The following is a 19,404-nucleotide window of genomic DNA, read 5'->3' on the forward strand; positions in this document are numbered from 1 at the left end:
TTTTATTAAGGCCAAATTACATATATTATGATTTTGTTTTCTTTATGTAGCCATTTACTCTCAAGATTTTTTGAGTCCCAATTTGTATAGTTTTGAACATGTGATTTTTTTTTCCCCTCCATGTAAAATATAAGTGTAGTAAAAAAAACAGTTGGTTAGATACATTTTTTAATTTTTTTAAAGATTGTCTAAAAAGCAAGCTATTTCAAGTTATATATGAAATGTTAGATTGAAATACTTCTCTGTAGAGAAGTTTAAGAGGTTTCTTACAGACTTAGATTCATTTATTTTCTGCCCCTCCTAGTGTTTCAGCAGGATTAAGCTTTTTGAATCAGCGGATCAAGTTTTAATTTTCCTGTTCCTTCCTTATACTGACATATGCTTTGGCAGAACAAAAAAGAGACCTAAACATGTCAGCATGATTTTTGTTCAATGAATTAAAAACCATAAAAGTAACAAGATCTGATCCAAATCCCTAAACTCCTGACATGGTGGTTTTGTCCTTTTCAGTCCCAAGATTCATATTACTGACTTTGAAAAAAGCTTTCTGCCTGGAAGCAGAAGGAATGGCAGCAGCACATAATTTATTTGAAATAGACTGCAAGAGGTAGGCAGCCTGGAGTAGCGGGAGGAATGCAGGCTGGAAGGTCTCGATGTGAATCCCAGTTCTGTCACTCAAGCCCGCAGGCGGGTTACTTAGTGCCTGCGTACCTCAGTTTTCTCATTGGAAAGTGGGGGTTTTAGAATCTAGTTTGATGAGTTGTTGTGAGGTTCAGTGAGGGAATAAAGTACTCACCTAGCACTGAGGGGTTTAATACTGGTAGGAGTCAGGATTATTTTCATTTTGAGAATATTTTGAGAATTTGAGAATTTTGTGAATTCAAATAGCTGGATTCGGAAGGATTTATTTATCACTCAGCTGCCCACTTTATCTTCACGGCTTGTCCTGGCTCAAAATCCTTTCATTTTTTTTCTCATCCTATCAGAGAAAACGTACTAGGTAAATGCACTAAATCTTTAACTCCTATTTGTCACTGTTTCACATGGAACACTTATACCCAGGATTTGAGATTATCCTTCATAAGCCAGAATCATGTTAACTTAAGGGTCAGGAACCATATGCCAGTGATGTCCAGTTCAGGATTCAGGAGGCAGAGCATTTTTTCATACTAAGACTATTGGCCTTTGAAGCAGGCCAGCATAGATTTGGCTTTGTGTAAGATACCAAACTTTTTCATCCGTAAAATGGAGTTTGTGGTCTTATAAGACCCTCTATGATGCGACTTTCCACCTCTTTTCTTGTTACTCCCTTCTTTGTTATCTGTGGTCCGTTTGGTTCCTCATATGACCACAGTCTCCTGGTAACCTAAAGCCTTTGTGCATGCTTTTTCTTCCTCCTGGAAATCCCTACCAATACTGGCAACTTGCATGTATTTTTTAGATCCTTGTGGGCTATTAGTCGAGATAGGATGAGCAGTGCTGTAGTAACACGCAGTCCCCCAAATCTCCATGCCTCAAACAGCAGAAACATTTCTTGTTCATGCCACGTGGGGCACTGTTCACCATTGTCTCTCTGGGACCCAAACTGACGGAAGTTCCCTCTCAACCTGCGCTGCAGCCAGCAGGGACAGATGTGGTAGAGCGCATGTGGGCTTATAAGGCGACACCCATTCTGCTCACATCTCATCAGCCAAAGCAAGTGGTGCAGCCACACCAAACTTCAGAGGGGAGGGGAATGCATTCCTGCTGGAAGGAATCAGGATCAGAATACCAGTGAACAAACCTAATGCCAGCCGCACTCAGGTATTGTTTCCTCAGGAAAGTCTTCCCTCCCTCTACTGACCCCTCCCCAAACACAGACATGCTGTGTTGGAAGTCTCTTTACTGAGCGCTCTGCCTAGCTAAGCTCCCTGGGAGCAGGACAGAGGTCTGTCACCTTCATCATAACACACTTGGTACAACCAGCACGCTGGTCCTCACAGGTAGTAGTGTGCACACGACCAAGAAACCACGGCAGGACAAACGTGTTGGCCTTTGTGATGATTAAGTGTAAAACAGGAATAATAACTGCTTCATACAGTTGTGAGGGTCAGCTTACAAAAAGTTCTAGAGTGCCTGTCCCAGGGATTTATAATAGGCCTTCAGTGTGCTCACTGTTGTTATTATGATAAGGATATTAATAGTTAAAATAACTGACATTTATTAAGCATTTTTAATATGCCAGACACTCTCATGGGTACTTTATGGAAGTTAAATGGTACAGTATTCTCATGTGTTGTGTCTGGGTCAGTGCTAAAGGGATTCACAAGTAATTTGTCATGATAATAGTTAAGATTCTGAAGGTTACTATTTATTTGTTTTGGATGATTTAGAGGTATAGAGATGGTGCTGTTTCTGTAGCATCTCATTCATTGGCATTGCTTTCTTTAGTTGGAGAGAAAGGGGTGGAATTACAGCTAATAGTTGCTTTCTTTTAAAATGTGCCAGGGTCAGTGCTAAACAAGTGACACAGACCATCCCATAGTCTTCACACCACCCCTTTAAGTCAGGTACTGACAATCCCATTATACAGATGGGAACTCTGAGGAAGGGAAGTCAGTTATGCATCCAGTAAGAGGCATGGCGAGGATTTAACTTCAGGGCTGCCTAGACTCTCTGGCTCATGATTTTAAGCAGCACACTTACTATCCTCAGTTATCTCATCAGGAACCTTCCTTGACCCTGAACATCCTCCTGGGTGTGTGTCAGGAATTTGAAGATCTTCCACTGACGGAGAGTACAGTTATAAACTGCTGAGCTAGTGCATAAAGTGATGTTGAATTCTTGGCAAGCAGTTCATACATGGGATGATTTTATTGAACTGTTTTTTTTGTCTTTTATCAGAGTAACCCGGGAGCACAGAGAAATGCTGGTGAAGCTGGCTAAACAGAACACGAACAAGGCCAAAGACTCTTTACGGAAGGTTCGTACCAACGCAATAAATAAGGTGAAGAAATCAAAGGACAAGGCCTCCGAGGACACCATTAGGCTCATAGAGAAACAGGTACCGTTGCCAACGATGTCATGTTTACGTATCTGACCCAGAAAATCATTGTTCACATCTGAAGTGAAGAAAATGAAAACAGAGTACCCCCAGTTCTTTCACTGACATGATTGCCATTGGCTGAGTCTGTCTTGGGCCTGGCCCTGCGCTGGACCCTGGGAATACAGAGGAGGGGAGGAAGCTACTGACCATACTGTGTTCTAGGCTCTAACCTGAGCACTTTACGACACTTAATTCATCCTCATCACTGCAAAGTGAGGTGGGTGGGTGGTGAGGAAACTGAGGTTCACAGGAGGGAGGTAACTTGCCCAAGGTCACGCTGCTGGTAAATGGTAGCCACAGGATCCAAACCCAGCAAACTGATCTCAGAGCCTCTCCTCTGAGAGCTCTCCTGTCTGTGCTTGGTTGTCTGGGTGCTGAGAGGTGAGGACCTGGCCCTGTTTTTAGTGTGTTGAGTAAGCGCACTTGAACAAGTCTTAAAGGAGCAACTGGAGTGAAACAGAGGCAAGGGGGAATGGTTAACAGCATGTACAAAGGTGTGGTGATGGAAAGGAGCACTGTTCAATGAGATAACTGTGGCTTCGACCCAGGATGACACAGAAGGGCAGAGATGACAGTGGCCAGTTCATTGCAGGTCTCCTATACCAGGTTGAGGAGTTTGAACTTTAACATGTCCAGAGGTTCCCATGTTGGCTCTGCATCTTTATTGGTCATTGTGGCCACACTGATGCTGCATAGCATACTACCTCGAAATTCAGTGATGTATATTTCAAGCATTTTCTTATTCCTGTCCCTGTGGGTCAGCTGGGAGGTAGCTGTTCTAAGCTGAGCTCAATGTGGCTCAGCCACTGGGACTTCCCAGGTGGCGCTAGTGGTAAAGAACCTGCCTGCCAATGCAGGAGATGCAAGAGATGCAGGTTCGATCCCTGGGTTGGGGAGATCTCCTGGAGAAGGAAATAGCAACACACTCCAGTATTCTTGCCTGGAGAATCCCATGAACAGCTGGCAAGCTATAGTCTGTAGCATTGCACAGAGTCGGACACAACTGAAGTGAGTTAGCATGCACCTTCTCAGATCTTGGATGGGGCTCAAATTGGCTCTACATCTCTCTCAATCTTCTGGAGTCAACAGGCTTCACAGGGCATCTTTTCATGGCAACAGCAGATGGCAAGAACATAAGCCACTCAAGTACATTTTAAGCACCCGCTCTTTTCACATCCCACTGGCCAAGCAAACCTTACGTGCCAAGCCCAGTATCACTGTGGAGGGAAAGTATATATGTTCATGGAGGTCTAGGGGTGGGGGCGAATACTTGTTGAGCAATAATCTAATCTGTCACGGCATTAGAGTCACTTGAGGAGCTAACAAAAATATGGTTATATGGGGACCCTGCTCCCAGAGATTCAGTCAGTGAGTCAGGGGTAGGGCCTAGGGTTCTGCATTTTAAAATGCTCCCCAGATGATTCTGATGCAGTGACTCCCTTGAATGATTATATTTTCAGACAGCAGAGCTTCACACTTGTGTTTGAAGATTGACTATGGTGGCTGGGTGGAAACCAAATTGTAAGAGGCATAACTGAAATTGGGAGGCTGCTGCAGGAATCCAGCCAGGAAATGATGATGGCCTGAACTTGTGTGGTACCCATGTAATTAAGACAGATAGATTAAAAAAAAAGACAGAAAGATGATTTACCAGTATTGGGGAGATAGTATGTTTAGCTTATAAACATTATAAGGGGCTTTCCCAAAGCCTCCATCATCCACGATAAAAGCATTATGTTACGAAGATTGAACAGGAGTGTGGGCAGGATAGGGCATAAAGAGGGAAGATGGGGAGGCCAGAAGAGTCGTTAGGGGGTCATGAGGACCCCCTAAATTGACTATTCCTTCCTCTTAGACTAACAGAATGCTAGTCATAGAGCAGGCCCAACAGTTACTCAGGGAAGAATTTTAGATGAATGTCTGGGTGTCCTACCTTTTCTGATTCAGTAGGTCTGCATAGGAATGTGTATTTTTGAAAGGCTCCCCAGACAAGGAAAAACAGAAAAGGTAGTGACTGGAAGCATGGCAGTGCACCCCTGTAATGGCACCAGGGTTAGAAAGAGGTTGTTCTACACTTGATGTCATGTGACCCTGGGCAAGTGACTTGACTTCTTGGAGTCTGTTTCTTCTGTGAAAAGAGCTTTGGAATTCCTGCTGTGAAGGGATACCCTGGGGATGCTAGAAGCACCATGAGAGTGTCTGACTCTGAGCCCCTCAGGGCTCCCTTTATGCTCTCTCTGTGGCCTCCTCTTTCCTTGCATTAGCTCAGAGACTCGTAAACTGGCCTGGCCTTTGCTGGGCACTCACCAGGCCTTGTAAGAGTCCAGCTGGGCCAGCTCCTTGTCCACCTCACAGGGGGTTTCATCGCTCTAGCAGACACTTGGCCTTTCCGTTGCTTTCCGGTGGTGAGCCTGTAACCTCTGACGCCCTTCAGGTACTCTCTCAGCAAGTCTGGGCCTCTGCCTCAGGGACCAGAGCCCATGCTCCTTGGAAAAGGAAGAACAATCACATGACCGGCACTTATTTTTTTTAAATGTTTTCTTTACTTGTGCTTAAAAAAAATTATTCAAGTAATGTTAATTTATAACACTGTTTGTTCCATGTATACATTATTCTACAACATTCTTTTTCAACTTCTGTATACCCTACAGTGTGTTCATCAGCAGAAGTTTAGTTTCCATCCATCACCATGCACATTGACCCCGCCTTTAACCCTTTTGCACTCCCCTCACATGTTTGGTGTAGGCCTTCAGGGTGATCTCTGTAAACATATGGAATATTACAAGAAAAAAGGTCATGCTATATATAGTATTACATGATACATCCAGGGCAATAATCTTTATTATTTAAGATATTATCACTTAAATATTAGCTCTTACCATTGTTGTTAATAACTTTAATTACTGTCATATGGTTAGAAGTTTGGGTAAGAAAATATTCAGGAGACAGCCATGTGCACACTTCATTTTGTTCATTTTTCCCCAGTCGAAGGCATCAATCTGGAGTTTTAGGTGTGCTTTTTATTGTTGTTATTTATTAATTTTTTAAAATAAGCAAGAAAGGAACTGATTGCTGCTTTATCAAAAAGCTTTTAAAAATGTATTTTTAAATTTTGTTTCTGATTATCAAAGCAGTGTAGTAGGCTCCTTGTAGAAAACGTAGAGAATTCAGAAGACTTTAAAAATGGGGAAAATTCACCCTATAGTCTTGGATTTGGGGATGTTTCTCCTTTTCCCCCTTTTTTAACTACTTAGTTAAAAAAAATATTTGGTAGTTTACTTAATAACATATCCTTTATTTGTTATATTTATTTTTCAGTTTTTTGACCATGTTGGGCAACATGTGATATCTTAGGTCCCTGACCAGGGATCACACCCACGCCCCCTGCATTGGCAGTGTGGAGTCGTAACCTCTGGACTGCCAGGGAAACTTGGAAACTTAACTACATAGCTTTTAACGTGATCAAACAACTTTCTATCCAGTTTTTTATTTTCTGTTTAGCATTAAGATTATTAGCATTTTCTTCTTCTTCTTAAAAAACTCTTTGTAAACAGCCACACTGATGGTTGCAAAATAGTCCCTCTTGTGGTTATACCGTAATTCACTTTCATAAGCCCTCTTTTTGGACATTTAGTTTGTTTAAACTTTTTTGTTATTATAAATAAGGTTGCAGTGAATGTTTTTATACATAGATCTTTGTTGAGTTGACTTCCCTAGGATAGAGTCTCATGTGTGGAATTATAGCACAAAGAAAATGCATATTTTTAAGGTTCTCAGTTTGTACTGTCTAAATCACTTGCAGGGTGTTTAGAAAATGTGTATTTTAAAAATTCTTGGCCTTTTCTAATCCTTGACATTTGAACCTAACATTTTTGATGTGAACTTAAAAGTGTTGCTTACCTTGGAAGTATTGCTTTTATTTCCACATTCCACAGAAAAGATTTATTCTTTCTATAAATCCATAAACCTTGCTAGAGGATAATATACCTATACATTTCTGATTTATCGACTTAGGGATTTATCCAAAATAAGTTATCAAGAATCTTATCTACAGAGTTGTCCGTTGATGTATTATGTAGAAAAGAAAACTGGGGAGGATTCCGTGGTGGTCCAGTGGTTAGGGCTCCATGCTTCCCCCACAGGGGACACAGGTTCGATCCCCAGTCAGGGAGCTAAGATCACACATGCCGTGTGGTGCAGCTGGAAAAACGACAACAACAACCTGAAAACTGTCAAAATTTCTGATAGTAGTAAAATAGCTTGTTTTAGATCCATTCACTGGACTTTATATATAGACATAAAAACACTTACAGCCACAGTGAATTTTTTATTATAAGTTTTACGTATGTGAACAGGTTGGCAGCTTATTTACTTCAGAATATTAATGGTCACTTGGATTATGAACAATTGTAATTTTATTCTTTGTGAAATTTCTTTTTTAAAACCTTTTCCAAAATTTTTTTGAGGTCAGATTTTTAAAAAAGCGTTTCATCTTTGGTATACAGAAATAAAAGGGTTCAGTGGTATGTTCTCTCCACGCAGTCATGTCTCACCCCTACCTCTTCCCCACAGCCTTCCCAGCCCCCAGCCCTGGCCAGCTCTGTTGAACAAGGACCAAGGTCTTCCCCCTCGGGACTCTTGACATCTGCCAGCCTGCTGTCCCACCTTTGCTTCAGTTTGCTACAAGTGGGTCTGCTGAACAAAAAAGCACTTGGCAGAAACCACCAGTAAATTTAGCCAAGGTCCTTTCACTGCTCCCTTTTTCTGAGAAACAGAGCCGTTCTGAAGTGAAGCTGGGTGCTAGTGGGGCTGAAGGGCTCCTAGCAGACTGTGCGGGCGGGCAGGCAGGCAGGCTGGGCTGAGTGAGGCACTGCCCGGGAGACACCCCCCACGGCGCTGTGGGTGTTCCGAGCTGTGCTACCCAGGTCTGCCCCACGGTGTACGCTGTGCTCTTACCACCCCCCTTTTCTGTCTCTACCTTTCATTTTCTTGAACGTATAAGGAGCCAACATTGATGATGACGGTCATGACCATGACAGTGATGGCACTGATGATATCATCTTTTTGAGGCAGCATATTGTAATGGAAAGAGCTCTTGCTGTGGAGACTGACTTGAATTCAAATCCTAGCTCTTTCACATCTCAGCTTTTAAGGTCAGCAAATGGCTTCACCTTTCTGAGCCTCTGTTTCTTCTTCTGTAAAGTGGGAACAGTAATGCCTGTCTCACAGGATTTGGCAAGAGGACCAAATGACACAGCATACTTAAAAGCAGCTAGTGTGCTGGCTGGTCTTCAGTAGCCATTTGTGCTATTTGTCCATCCTGCTCCTCTCCCAACCTTGTGACTTTGACTGTGGGACAGGGATGGATGGTTTTAATGAGTCTAGCACAGCCTCCTTTGAATGAAGAAGGGTTAGGCCAGGTGCTGTGAAGTAATGCGTGTAAAGTTTTTAGCCCAGCGTTTGGCTCTTAGTAAATAGATGCTGCTGTTCGTATCCTTGTTATTTTCATTAATTGATTAAATTAAAAAGAAGTCAGAAAGTGATAGTAAAAATCAGAGTAACACAAGCAACATTTGCATAGCAAATAACCAGTTTAAACACACTTGCATATTCATGATCTCATTTAACCCTCACAATTCCTTTCTGAGGGAGGGACTCACATCCACATTGAAGAGATGAGGAAACTGAGACTCAGGGTGGGGAAATGACTGGCACCCTGTCGCCCCACTGAGAGCTGAAGCCAGAACCGTGTTACCAGCTGGTTCCTCCAGGTGCCCTTCCTCCCCTCAGTCCCAGCCTCTGTCCTCAGACACCATCTTTCCAGAGGAGGCTTGCAGCCCTCGTTCCTGGCTGCCTCAGGCTACCAGCACACGGGTGCTGGAGTGCTGCTGGGCACCACGCCACACCCCACACAAGGAGGCTGCTCAGGGTGGGGGCACAGGAAGCCTCTCAGGGGCTTATGCCAGCTGAGCGAGGATTCCAGGCAGCCACTCTGAGCTGGTCCTGTTCGGAGTGCCCAGCAGCCCCAGCAGCTTTGCTCTCCCCTCTTCCAAAATGTGCAGCTGCTGCTATGGTAAGAGTCTGGCTGTCTCCCTGCCTGGGACCAATTGCTCCAAATCCTTTTTAGTTGCTGTCCTTTCCAGGGCATTTATTTCCCAGTTCCTGGCCAAGGCCTGTGGTCTGCAAATAAAGATGTCAAACAGCCGCTGTGCTGCTGAGCTCACAGAACTGGGTACCACACTGCCCCCTTCAAAGCTTCCTGCCTGAGGTCTCTTTTAGACATGGGACTGGAGGCTTGCAACACTTACTCAGTTGTATTGTTTCTTTTTTCGTTCTTAGAGGGAGTTTGTGTTTCCTACAGAAAATGTGGAGGATACAGAAAAGCACAGAAAACCAATAATTATTCATTTAGAAAATATTTCCTGAGCACTTGCTATGGACTAAGTTTTATGCCGAATGTGACAGATACCGACATGAATAATACATTTCCTGTCTTCCCATCACTAAAAGATAATCACTAGTAATATTTTGACACATTTTCTTCCAGTTTTTAAATATATTTAAGATCATTTCTTCTATGTATATACACATTTTGTATTCTTTTTTCTTGAATTCAAGGGTAACATGGGCATGTTTCCATGATGTTATAAATAATATCTTGAAACATTATTTCTTTTTCTCTGATTACAAAAGCAGTCCATGCTTGTTATAAAACAGACATGTCAGAACTGTATACTGGAATGTTATTTGTATTTATACCCTCTCCGTGAGAAGTAGACAGTCTTAACCCTTTTTAATGACTATATGTATTCAATTACATATACTATCATTTTAAGTTTTCTTATTTTTGATTATAAGCTTTGATAAATATCTTTGCATGTAGAACTTAAGGACATTTTCTCAGATTCTATTCATGTGATAATTTCCCAGTTGAGAGAGTTTGGGGTTAAAAATGATATGAACACTTGCATCAATTTGAATTCCTATCCATGATATGTGAGTTCATCCATTTCACCACAGCTCTGGTATTGACTATTATAATTAAAAACCGCAACATCAAATTTTGTTAACTGTGATAACTAAATTATATCTTGGTTTAATTTGCATTTCTTCAGTGTCTATTGAATTTTCCATGTTTGTTAACCAGATGTACTTCATCTTTTTTCAAGATTTTTTTTTCTGCTTGTTTATTGGGATCTTAATATTCTCCTTATCAATTGGTATGAGGGCCTTATATAGCAGAGTGTCTGAAGTGTAGGAAATTCTAGAGTTTCATTAAGGGACAGATTAGACTGACTTTTCTATACTGTTATAATTGTTAACTATTTGGGGGCTCTGCAGTCAGACTACCCAGGATTAAATTCTTGTCATTGCTACTTTACAGCTATGGATCCTGAACAAATGATTTTAACTGCCTCAGTTTCCTCATCTGTGAAATGGGAACATGACACTGTCTCATGGTGTCTATTTCTTCCTGTCCAGAGTCAGTAAGAGTATGTATACAAAGTTCTTAGTTCCGTGCCTGGCTGGGATGCAATTCACATGAGCTTTTGTCACCATTTTTATTTCCCAGATAACCTTCATAGTTCTAGAACATTTCTGCCCCTCCCCTTCTCATCCCCAGTTACCAGGTTGTCTCATTTTGTTTTTCTGCAGATCAGCCAAATGGCCGATGACACAGTGGCAGAGCTGGACAGGCATCTGGCCGTGAAAACCAAAGAGCTTCTTGGATGAAAACCCACCAGGGGCGGCAGTGCTCCAGAGCCCAGTTCCTAGTGGATCCCATGGGTGGCAAATCGGCACTTCTCTATTCCACCCATACGGAAAGTTGTCACCTTGCAGCTGTCAGTCCTAGTGACCGACGGCCTTCCAGGGGGACACTGTCTGCTCTCTTCCTCCTGTCCCCTGGCCACCGTATCTGCTCTGGGCCTTCTGACATGGGTGGTCCTCAGAGATGCTCTTGCTGATAGAAGGCCTGCACTTGGCCATTTGTCTTGACCATGACGTCACCAAGCTGTCAGGATCCTTGACAGCCTTGCGCTGTCTGCTCCTCCTCTTGGGAGCCTTCTTTTCAGACAGTTAGTCAGGCTCTGTCCCCACTTTTGCACTCTGCTTGGGCCAGTGAGCCTTCACCCATGTTGGATACCTTTGCTAGAGGCCCATTTTCACCAAACAGTAAAACCTAAATAAATTGGAAAGAATAACAAGCACAAAGGAAACGATGGGCTCGGTCTGGATTCATGATCTCCGAGGACCAGTGTGTAAAGCGTCTGGAACAGTGCTTTTGCTCTTTCCCCTTACCACCCTCCCACTCCTTGCCTGGCCAGTCCTGCTCACCTTTGGGTCTCAGCTTGGAGAGCATGTCCTTTCCCCCTGCCCCAACCTAGGGTGCCTGTTATTGGCTCTCCTAGCCCTGTCCACTGCTTTTATCTGAACCTCAGTTATTCTTTTTGATAATTAGTCTGTTTATTTTTAGTTTCCTTAGAAGTCGGCATAATGGAACATAGTAGTCTGGAACCACTATGGAACATAGTCAGGAACATAGTAGGCATTCAGTGTGTTATGAATGAATGGCAGATAGTAGCTGCTCAACAAATGCCAGCTTCCTTTCCTTTCTTTGCACTCTGAACACGGTTCTTCTCTCATTTTTCACTCTTGCCTCTGTCCTCAGCATTTACTCGGCAATGAGATCTCTGTCCCCAGGGCCTGCCTGTTACTGATGGACAAGTTGTTTATTGTGACGCATCTTTAGGTACTAGGTTAAGTTACGTTCTCCCCCCAGTAATTCTTTTCCCTTTGTTTGTTCATTCATTCATTCATTCATTCATAATCTAGCCGTCATGTGTTAGATTCATAACAATTCTAGGTAATCTTTTTAATCCTCACAGTAAACTCACAAGATGTAGATTATCTCCATTTTGCAAGTAGGAGAACTAAGACATGACGATATTAGATAACTTGCCCAAAGTGTTAGAGGGTTTCATTATCCATCGTCAGCCTCATTTTACAGAGAGCTCACAGAGGTTCGGTTTCTTGCCCGGGATTACACAGCTATCAACGGACAGACCTGGGCATCGCAGTGAGGCCTGATCTCAATCCTCTGCTCTGCCCACTGCATCCTGATGCCTTCACAAGCGGCGGAGCGCCCTCTGTGTGCCAGGCACTGTGCTCCATGCTGGGACTACAAAGATGGGGGAGACATGGCCCCTGTCTTTGAGAGGTGCATGGTCACTGGATTATGTTGCTGTCTATGGTCTCTTGGCCAGAAAGTAGAAGGTCTCTTCTAGTTCTGCCAGATGTCTGCCTTTAGAACGGAACCCTCTCTGGCGGCAGCAGGGCCTGGCTACATTTCTTCCAAGCAGCATCCACGTTCTCTCTGCTGTTTGTTTCCCCTCAGACTCTGTCCCCTGCAAGAGGTAATAAAGGTTGCCCTTCTCCCTCTGCTTGTACCGGCAGAGCACGCTGCACAACAGCCAGTGGGATTCAAGGTCAGAATTAGGTCAAAGATGAAAGAAAGGACCACAGTCTCCAGCCCCGCTTACCTGTCCTCAGTCCAACCACATTCACCAGCCCTAAGTAGCCATCACACGGTCAGAAATCAGCCAGGGGGAAGGACAGGGGAAGAAATAGCTATCAAGGGAAATATTTTTTGGGGGGTAAGCCACATGGCAGGGGCTTTGCAACAGTCTTTTGTGAGTGGCCGAAATCCCCCACTCACTACAAATGTGCTGCTCAGAGATGCAGGATTTTTTAATAAACAGAGGAAATGATAAATTATGTTGTAACTCCACTCCAAAGGCATTTGGTTCTTAACAGCCAAATCCTCTGTAGTCTTTAAATAAACAAAAACTTATTTGGTGAACAGACGGGGGGGAAAATGAAAGATTTTCTGTACTTGGGTTCCACATGTCAACAATTTCTCTCCTGTGTGTATGTTGGCCAAAGCCGTATATCATGATAAATGAATAAAGGAAAACCTCGAGCCCAGGGCAGTCAGACGGCTCAGCAAATGGCTTTCAGCTGATTGCTCTATTTCGGTTGACATTTATCAAAGGGTTTCTCTGCTACTCTGCATGTCAGTCCTGCCGTGGTGGCAGGGACGAGGGGGAAACTACCTGTTTGGATGTGCTGAGGAGCGAGTGATGCTGAAGCAATTCATCCTCCCTTCTCAAGTCTCTCTCTCACAAAGGAAAACCGGGTATGGAAATTCTTACACTTGCCAGAAAAACTAACGACGTCTTCTGTTCAGTTCAACGGCTTTCAAAGTCCCATGAAAAATACAGGCCAAAGGGAATTTGGGAACTTTTTTATCTGTTTATTGTTTCTTCTTTCTTGTGTGTGTGTGTGTTGGAAATTACAGAAGAAACTGGAAGGTAAAAAGTTAAAAAGAAACATCTCTTACAAATCCTGAATTGCATACTCCCCTTTAACAATTAGATGTATGTACTTCCAGATCTTTCCCTATGTGTGTGTAGTTTTTTGAAAAACAGGGATGTGCACCATTCTGTTTCTATTTTGAAACTTGACTTTTTTTTTTAACTCAACATATGGCCCTCTAGCCATGTGTGAACACATAGAAAAAAAATTCATCCTTTTTCATTGCCTTACAGTATTCCATAATAAGGATGTAGTATAACTTATTATCACTCCCATGGTATTTTTAAAAAGTAATTTCAACTGCATTGGAAGATGTTTCTATTTATTTATTTATTTTGAGAACAAAGAAACCCTCATCTAAGTTGATCTTTTTTTGAGGTCCTAGTCAGCCTCAGACTACCATTTATTAAGTCCCTACTGTAAACCAGGTACCATGCTGAACACTTTGCATGTGTTATTACATTTAAATGTCTGAACAGTCCTAGTTATTGTAGGTAATACTCCTATCTGTGTTTATGTATTAGAAAACCAAGGTTCAGAAAGGGTACACACAGCTATTAAGTTCTGGAGTAAAGTTTGAGACCCAGATCTAACTTTAAAGTGGGGCCCCTGATCAGTACTCTTCAGTTTGTAAGCATTCATTAAGTACTGACTCAGAATGCCCCCATCAGTTTCTGGGCCCTGAGGGTGATATGAGGGAAGCAGAGAGCTCATTTTATAAAATGATTAGAAAACTCTTTCTAGCAAAGGGCTGCATGCAGAACAGTCCAGTGGCTGGCACATAGACAACGCTGAAGAAATGGTAGCTCTTATGGAGACAGTTAAGATTGCATGTTTATTCCTCCTCTAGAACCTATTGGAGAATCAGGGAGCGAGTGGAAAGACCATCCAGAAGTGAATACTGATAATAACCTCAATAGTAGTATTGACAGCATCAGTAACTAATATTTGGCTTGGTGCTTTGTAGTTTTCAAAGTTCTATCAATACATCCTTTATCCCATTGGAACCACTGGGTGAAGCTTTGCAAGTTCTTTTGCTCTAATAAGGGTCAGTTTTCATTATGTGTGTAAACCGGTACATTCTCTATTTTGAGGGGTACAAGTTTTGAAATGAACACTATACATGGAGATATATATATATATATACACCCACATGGAGATATCTCCATGTGGGTATATATGGAAAATATATTTCGTAGATTACATTGTTTACATTTTCTGTGTTTTTGCTTGTTTTTTGACCCTTGGCTGAGAGTTGGACTGCAGGTGGTGTGTTTCAGTCTCCTGTTACTAGCATTTCTGTTTCTGCACTTGCTGTAATTTCTGCTCTGTGAAAGTGCTGGTGTGTTGTTTGCTGCAGAGATAGCCTGAGTCACACCTTCTTCGTCTCATTCAGTGTCAGGAGTCTGAATTCTGTCTTGTCATAGATCAAGATCGCAGCCCTTGCTTTCTTTCTGTTTACATTTGCTTGGTGTATCTTTCCCGTCCGTTTAGGCTTTTCGAATCAATGTTCTAGGTTGTATGTCTTTTATAGAGTTAGATTTTGTCCTATGAACCCTTCTAAAAACTCCTTTTAAGATTTTGTCTTTATTTTTCATCGTAGTAGAGTTCATGTTGCATAAAATTTGCCATCTTAACCATTCTCAAGTATAGAGTTAGGAGTGTTGCCCTACACATGGTTGTGCAACTGGTTTCCAAAACTCTTCACCTTGTAGAGCTGAAACTCAGCCCCTTAAACCACTCCCATCCCTCCCTCTCCCAGCCCCTGGCTGCCACCATTTACTTTCTATCTCTGAATTTAACTGCTCTAAGTACCTCATATAAATGGAATCACACAGCATTTGTCTTGTTGTGACTAGCTTATTTCACTTAGCATAATGTAGCATGTGTCAGAATAGCTTTCCTTTTTAATGCTGAAAAATGTTCTATTGTCTGTATGTATGAGACTCCTTTCAATAGATGACTTAAACTCATTTATATTTATTGATAATACTGTTAGGTTTAGGAGAACCCACTTACTTTTTTTTTCTTTCTGTGCAGTGTTAACAAAACCTAGTTTGGTGTTGAAACCCTTAGCATTAGATGGAAAAGGGTTGCTTCTGCAGAGAGGAAGTTACTGTTTGTTGAATGAACAAGTGAGTGATGATCCTTGTCTCTTCTCTTCCTCTCTTCTGGTCTCTGCTTTAATCCTCCCTGTGCTGTTAGGTCAGATCAACCTGAAACATAGCCTTTGTCCTTTCCTTCTTCTGTCCCCAAACCTTCAGTGGCTCCTCATTGGCTGCTGAATTATGGTCAAACTCTTCCCCCTGGCATCCAGTAACTTCTGCAGTCTCTCTCTTTAGCTATGACACACCACCCACAGCTACCCCGCTAAGGCAGCCAGTGTTTATGCTGCGTGGAATGATAGCTTTTCTGAAATTTTGTGCTGCTTTCTTCTACCTCCATGTCTTTTCTTGGGCTATTTTCTTTGCCTGATGTGTGCTCCTTTAAATTCCTGCCCCACCCAGTAGGCAGAATTTCTGTCTAGCCTTCAAAAGCCGTGGTCCCATGTACTCCCTTACACTAACCTATTCATTTCTTTAAAAAAATGTTGTTTTTAAATTCATTTGGCTGCCTCGAGTCTTAACTTGGGTTGTACAGAATCTTTTGTTGCAGCGTGTGAGCTTAGCTGCTCAGTGGCATGTGAGATCTTAGTTCCCTGACCAGGGATTGAACCCTGCTTTGGAAGGCAGATTTTTTTTTTTTAATTTATTTACTTTAAATTGAAGGATAATTGCTTTACAATATTGGTTTCATTTCTGCCATACATCAATAGCAAGGCAGATTCTTAACCCCTGGACCATCAGAGAAGTCCCAAAGCCATGTATTTATCTACCTGTTCCTCCTCACTCCTAGCCCTACATGTGCGTAAGTAGCATTTCCACTTGAATGTTCCTCGTGCACCTGGATCGCTCTTGCCCCCCATGCCTGCTCCCCTCCTGCATTTCCTCTCAGAATGGCACCACCTCCACTCAGGTGCCAAGCCAGGACACCGGGAGCCACCTGAGCTCCACCTCCCTCACCCCGTTCATCCAGTCATAAGTCCTGTCATTTCTGATTCTGCTTTCCTTTCTGGGTGCACTTGGAGGGGTACAAACCCAGGAACAGATGTGGCACGTGTCCCGGACTGGCCTTGCTGGGATCTCTGGCCTTGCCTCGGAGACATAGCAACACTGCCATTAGGTGAGCCCTGGGTAATTAATCCCCTTGAAAGGAAGCCCTGTGCTTTTTAACCTTTGGCCCCCTGACTAATGTAGTCCTGGGCGCAGAGCAGGTGTCCAGTTGTAACGGACCTGCCAGGACTTGAATACACATGAAGTCCCTTTGCATCGTAACCCAGAGTTTCTCTAATCACTCTCACCTGCTTGCTCAGATCTCCAGCCTCATCCACGGAGTCAGCCTTGGAAGTTTCTGGATATCTCCTAGCAGCTTCCTCCCCAGTGTCCATGGTCACTGGTACCCACCACACTCCTCTCCCACCCAGGCCCCCTTGATGGCACCCATTACCAGGAGTGCCACTTGGAGGGTGGGGGGTGCTCCTGTATTCCTACTGGAATGTCAGCTTCCATGATAAGAGTGCTGGATCTTGGACTTGGGGTGCCTGAGCATGTTGGGTGGGGAAGAAAAGAGGGAAAGGTTTCTTCCCTAATCCCAGGCTGCCCTTGGCCTCCTGAACTCCAAAGTGGCCTCCCTGGGGGTGTGTGTGTGTGTGTGTGTGTGTGTGTGTGTGCTTAGTCACTCAGTCGTGTCTGACTCTTTGCGACCCTGTGGACTATAGCCTGTCAGGCTCCTCTGTCCATGGAATTCTCCAGGCAAGGGTCCTGGAGTGGGTTGCTATGCTCTCCTCCAGGGGATCTTCCCAATCTGGGGATCGAACCCAGGTCTCCTGCATTGAAAGCAGATTCTGTACCATCTGAGCCACCAGGGAAGCCAAGCCCCCAAAAGGCTGCAGCACAGTGGCTCCTCCAAAGGCTGACTCCTGCCCCGGATGTGGTCTCTCAACTGCCCCCAGCGGCCAGGCACACGTGGTTTCTCTCCCTTCCAGGCTCCAGCCTCAGCTAAAGTCAGCCCCTCTTGGCTGACAAGGAAAACAACAAATCCTGGGTTTTTGCTGTGTATCAGGCAACTCTACAAACTATTATTTTGCTCATTTTAAGAAAGGAAACAAGCACAGAGAGGTGAAATTATTTGTTCAAAGAGGCAGACCAGAGGAAGACTTAGAACACGGGGAGTCTGGCGTCTGACCCCTAGCTGCTGCTGCTGCTGCTAAGTCGCTTCAGTCGTGTCCGACTCTGTTCGACCCCATAAACGGCAGCCCACCAGGCTCCCCCATCCCTGGGATTCTCCAGGCAAGAACACTGGAGTGGGTTGCCGTTTCCTTCTCCAATGCATGAAGGTAAAAAGAGAAAGTGAAGTCGCTCAGTCATGTCTGACTCTTAGCGACCCCATGGACTGCAGCCCACCAGGCTCCTCCGCCCATGGGATTTTCCAGGCAAGTGTACTGGAGTGGGGTGCCATTGCGTTCTCCGCTGACCCCTAGCTAGGCTGCCTCAATACATTATTTTTTTAAATCAATCAATTAATTTGGTTGTGTCAGATCTCAGTTGCAGCACATGGTATCTCTGTTGCAGCACGAGGGCTTCTCTAGTTTCGGTAGGTTCAGTAGTCGCGGCACTCGGGCTCAGTTCCCCCACCCACGTCATGTGGGATGTTCGTTCCTTGACCCGGGATTGAACTCAACCACTGGACTGCCAGGGAAGTCCCGCAGTACGTTATTTTAACTAAGAGACCAGAGGGGCTGGAAAGGCCTTGCAAGGTGCTGAAGTGGCCAGAGAGAACTCACAGGTCCTGTCCCAGTTTTGTCCTTTCCAAAGAAGGCCGTGGCAACCCACTCCAGTATTCTGGCCTGGAGAATTCCATGGACAGAGGAGCCTGGCAGGCTACAGTCCATAGGGTCACAAAGAGTAGGACATGACTGAGTGACTAACACGTGTCCTCAATAAAGGTTCCTCCACTTCCCCAGGAGTCCCAAGGAGAGGCTTAGACAGGATCAGTGCTTTTGAGTTTGAAACATGGCCGGAGAATCCCTGCTGCTCCCTGACATGTTGACCCATTTGGGGCAAAATAAAAGCAGTGTAGCAAACATTTCCACAAAATTATTTAACTAAAAGACTCATCTGCATTCTTAACATCTTGCTCTTCCTACTTCTTTTATTGGTGTTAACATATTCTTTCTCTAATGGAACAATAAGAAGTTGGTGATTCTAAAAAAAAAAAATCCTCCTTTAGAAAAATAAAAAGTCGGTCACCTTCTGTTGCTCCCCTCAGTTTTTTCTAACTGTACAGATGCTAGAATCCCAAAGTGGGAGCCGTAGGACCTCGCCTACTCTTAGAGCTGATGTCCCCAGGGCTGTCATCCCCACGAAGCCGGAGCTGTAACCAGGGAGAGAAGCGGAGGGGGCGGTTTGACCTGTATGGGTGTCGGGGACCCCGGTGGGTGAACAAGCAGTGATGGTGAGGCAGGGGTTGGAACAGGACAATAGTCAATCATCAGGGTTCAGAGTCCCTCGAGGGAGGAGGGAAGGGCAGGGAGAGGGGAGTCAGAGAGAGGAGAGAGGGAGACAGAGACAGAAAGAGAGAGACAGAGAGATGCACGCAGGGCCGGAGGGAGGGAGGCAGACTCAGAGAGACAAAGAGATACAAGCGTGCACACATGTACAAGCTCAGGGGATCAGCAGGTAGAAGCAGGAGACGGTCCCAGAGAGAGCAGCTGATGGTGGCAGCGAGACAGTGAACAGGCATTCCAAAAGAGGAGAGACCCAAACACGGAGCTGCTGCTGCTGCTGCTAAGTCGCTTCAGTCGTGTCCGACTCTGCGACCCCATAGATGGAAGCCCACCAGGC

At 44.1% G+C, this 19,404-nt stretch overlaps 1 protein-coding gene across 3 annotated transcripts in view; it reads left to right on the forward strand.

The window, feature by feature from the left end:
• MRRF (mitochondrial ribosome recycling factor) overlaps positions 1-11,304 on the forward strand; it is a 56,503-nt gene extending 45,199 nt beyond the window's left edge. For all 3 annotated transcript variants that reach the window (XM_061433434.1, XM_061433433.1, XM_061433435.1), the window contains 2 exons: positions 2,884-3,043; positions 10,742-11,304. In XM_061433434.1, the coding sequence (XP_061289418.1) occupies positions 2,884-3,043; positions 10,742-10,819 (238 nt within the window). In that variant the 3' untranslated portion in view covers positions 10,820-11,304. The remainder of the gene's footprint in view (positions 1-2,883; positions 3,044-10,741) is intronic.
• Positions 11,305-19,404: the final 8,100 nt, after the last annotated feature.

The sequence above is a fragment of the Bos javanicus genome, chromosome 11 (genome assembly GCF_032452875.1).
Source record: "Bos javanicus breed banteng chromosome 11, ARS-OSU_banteng_1.0, whole genome shotgun sequence".
In the NCBI taxonomy this organism is placed as follows: domain Eukaryota; kingdom Metazoa; phylum Chordata; class Mammalia; order Artiodactyla; family Bovidae; genus Bos; species Bos javanicus.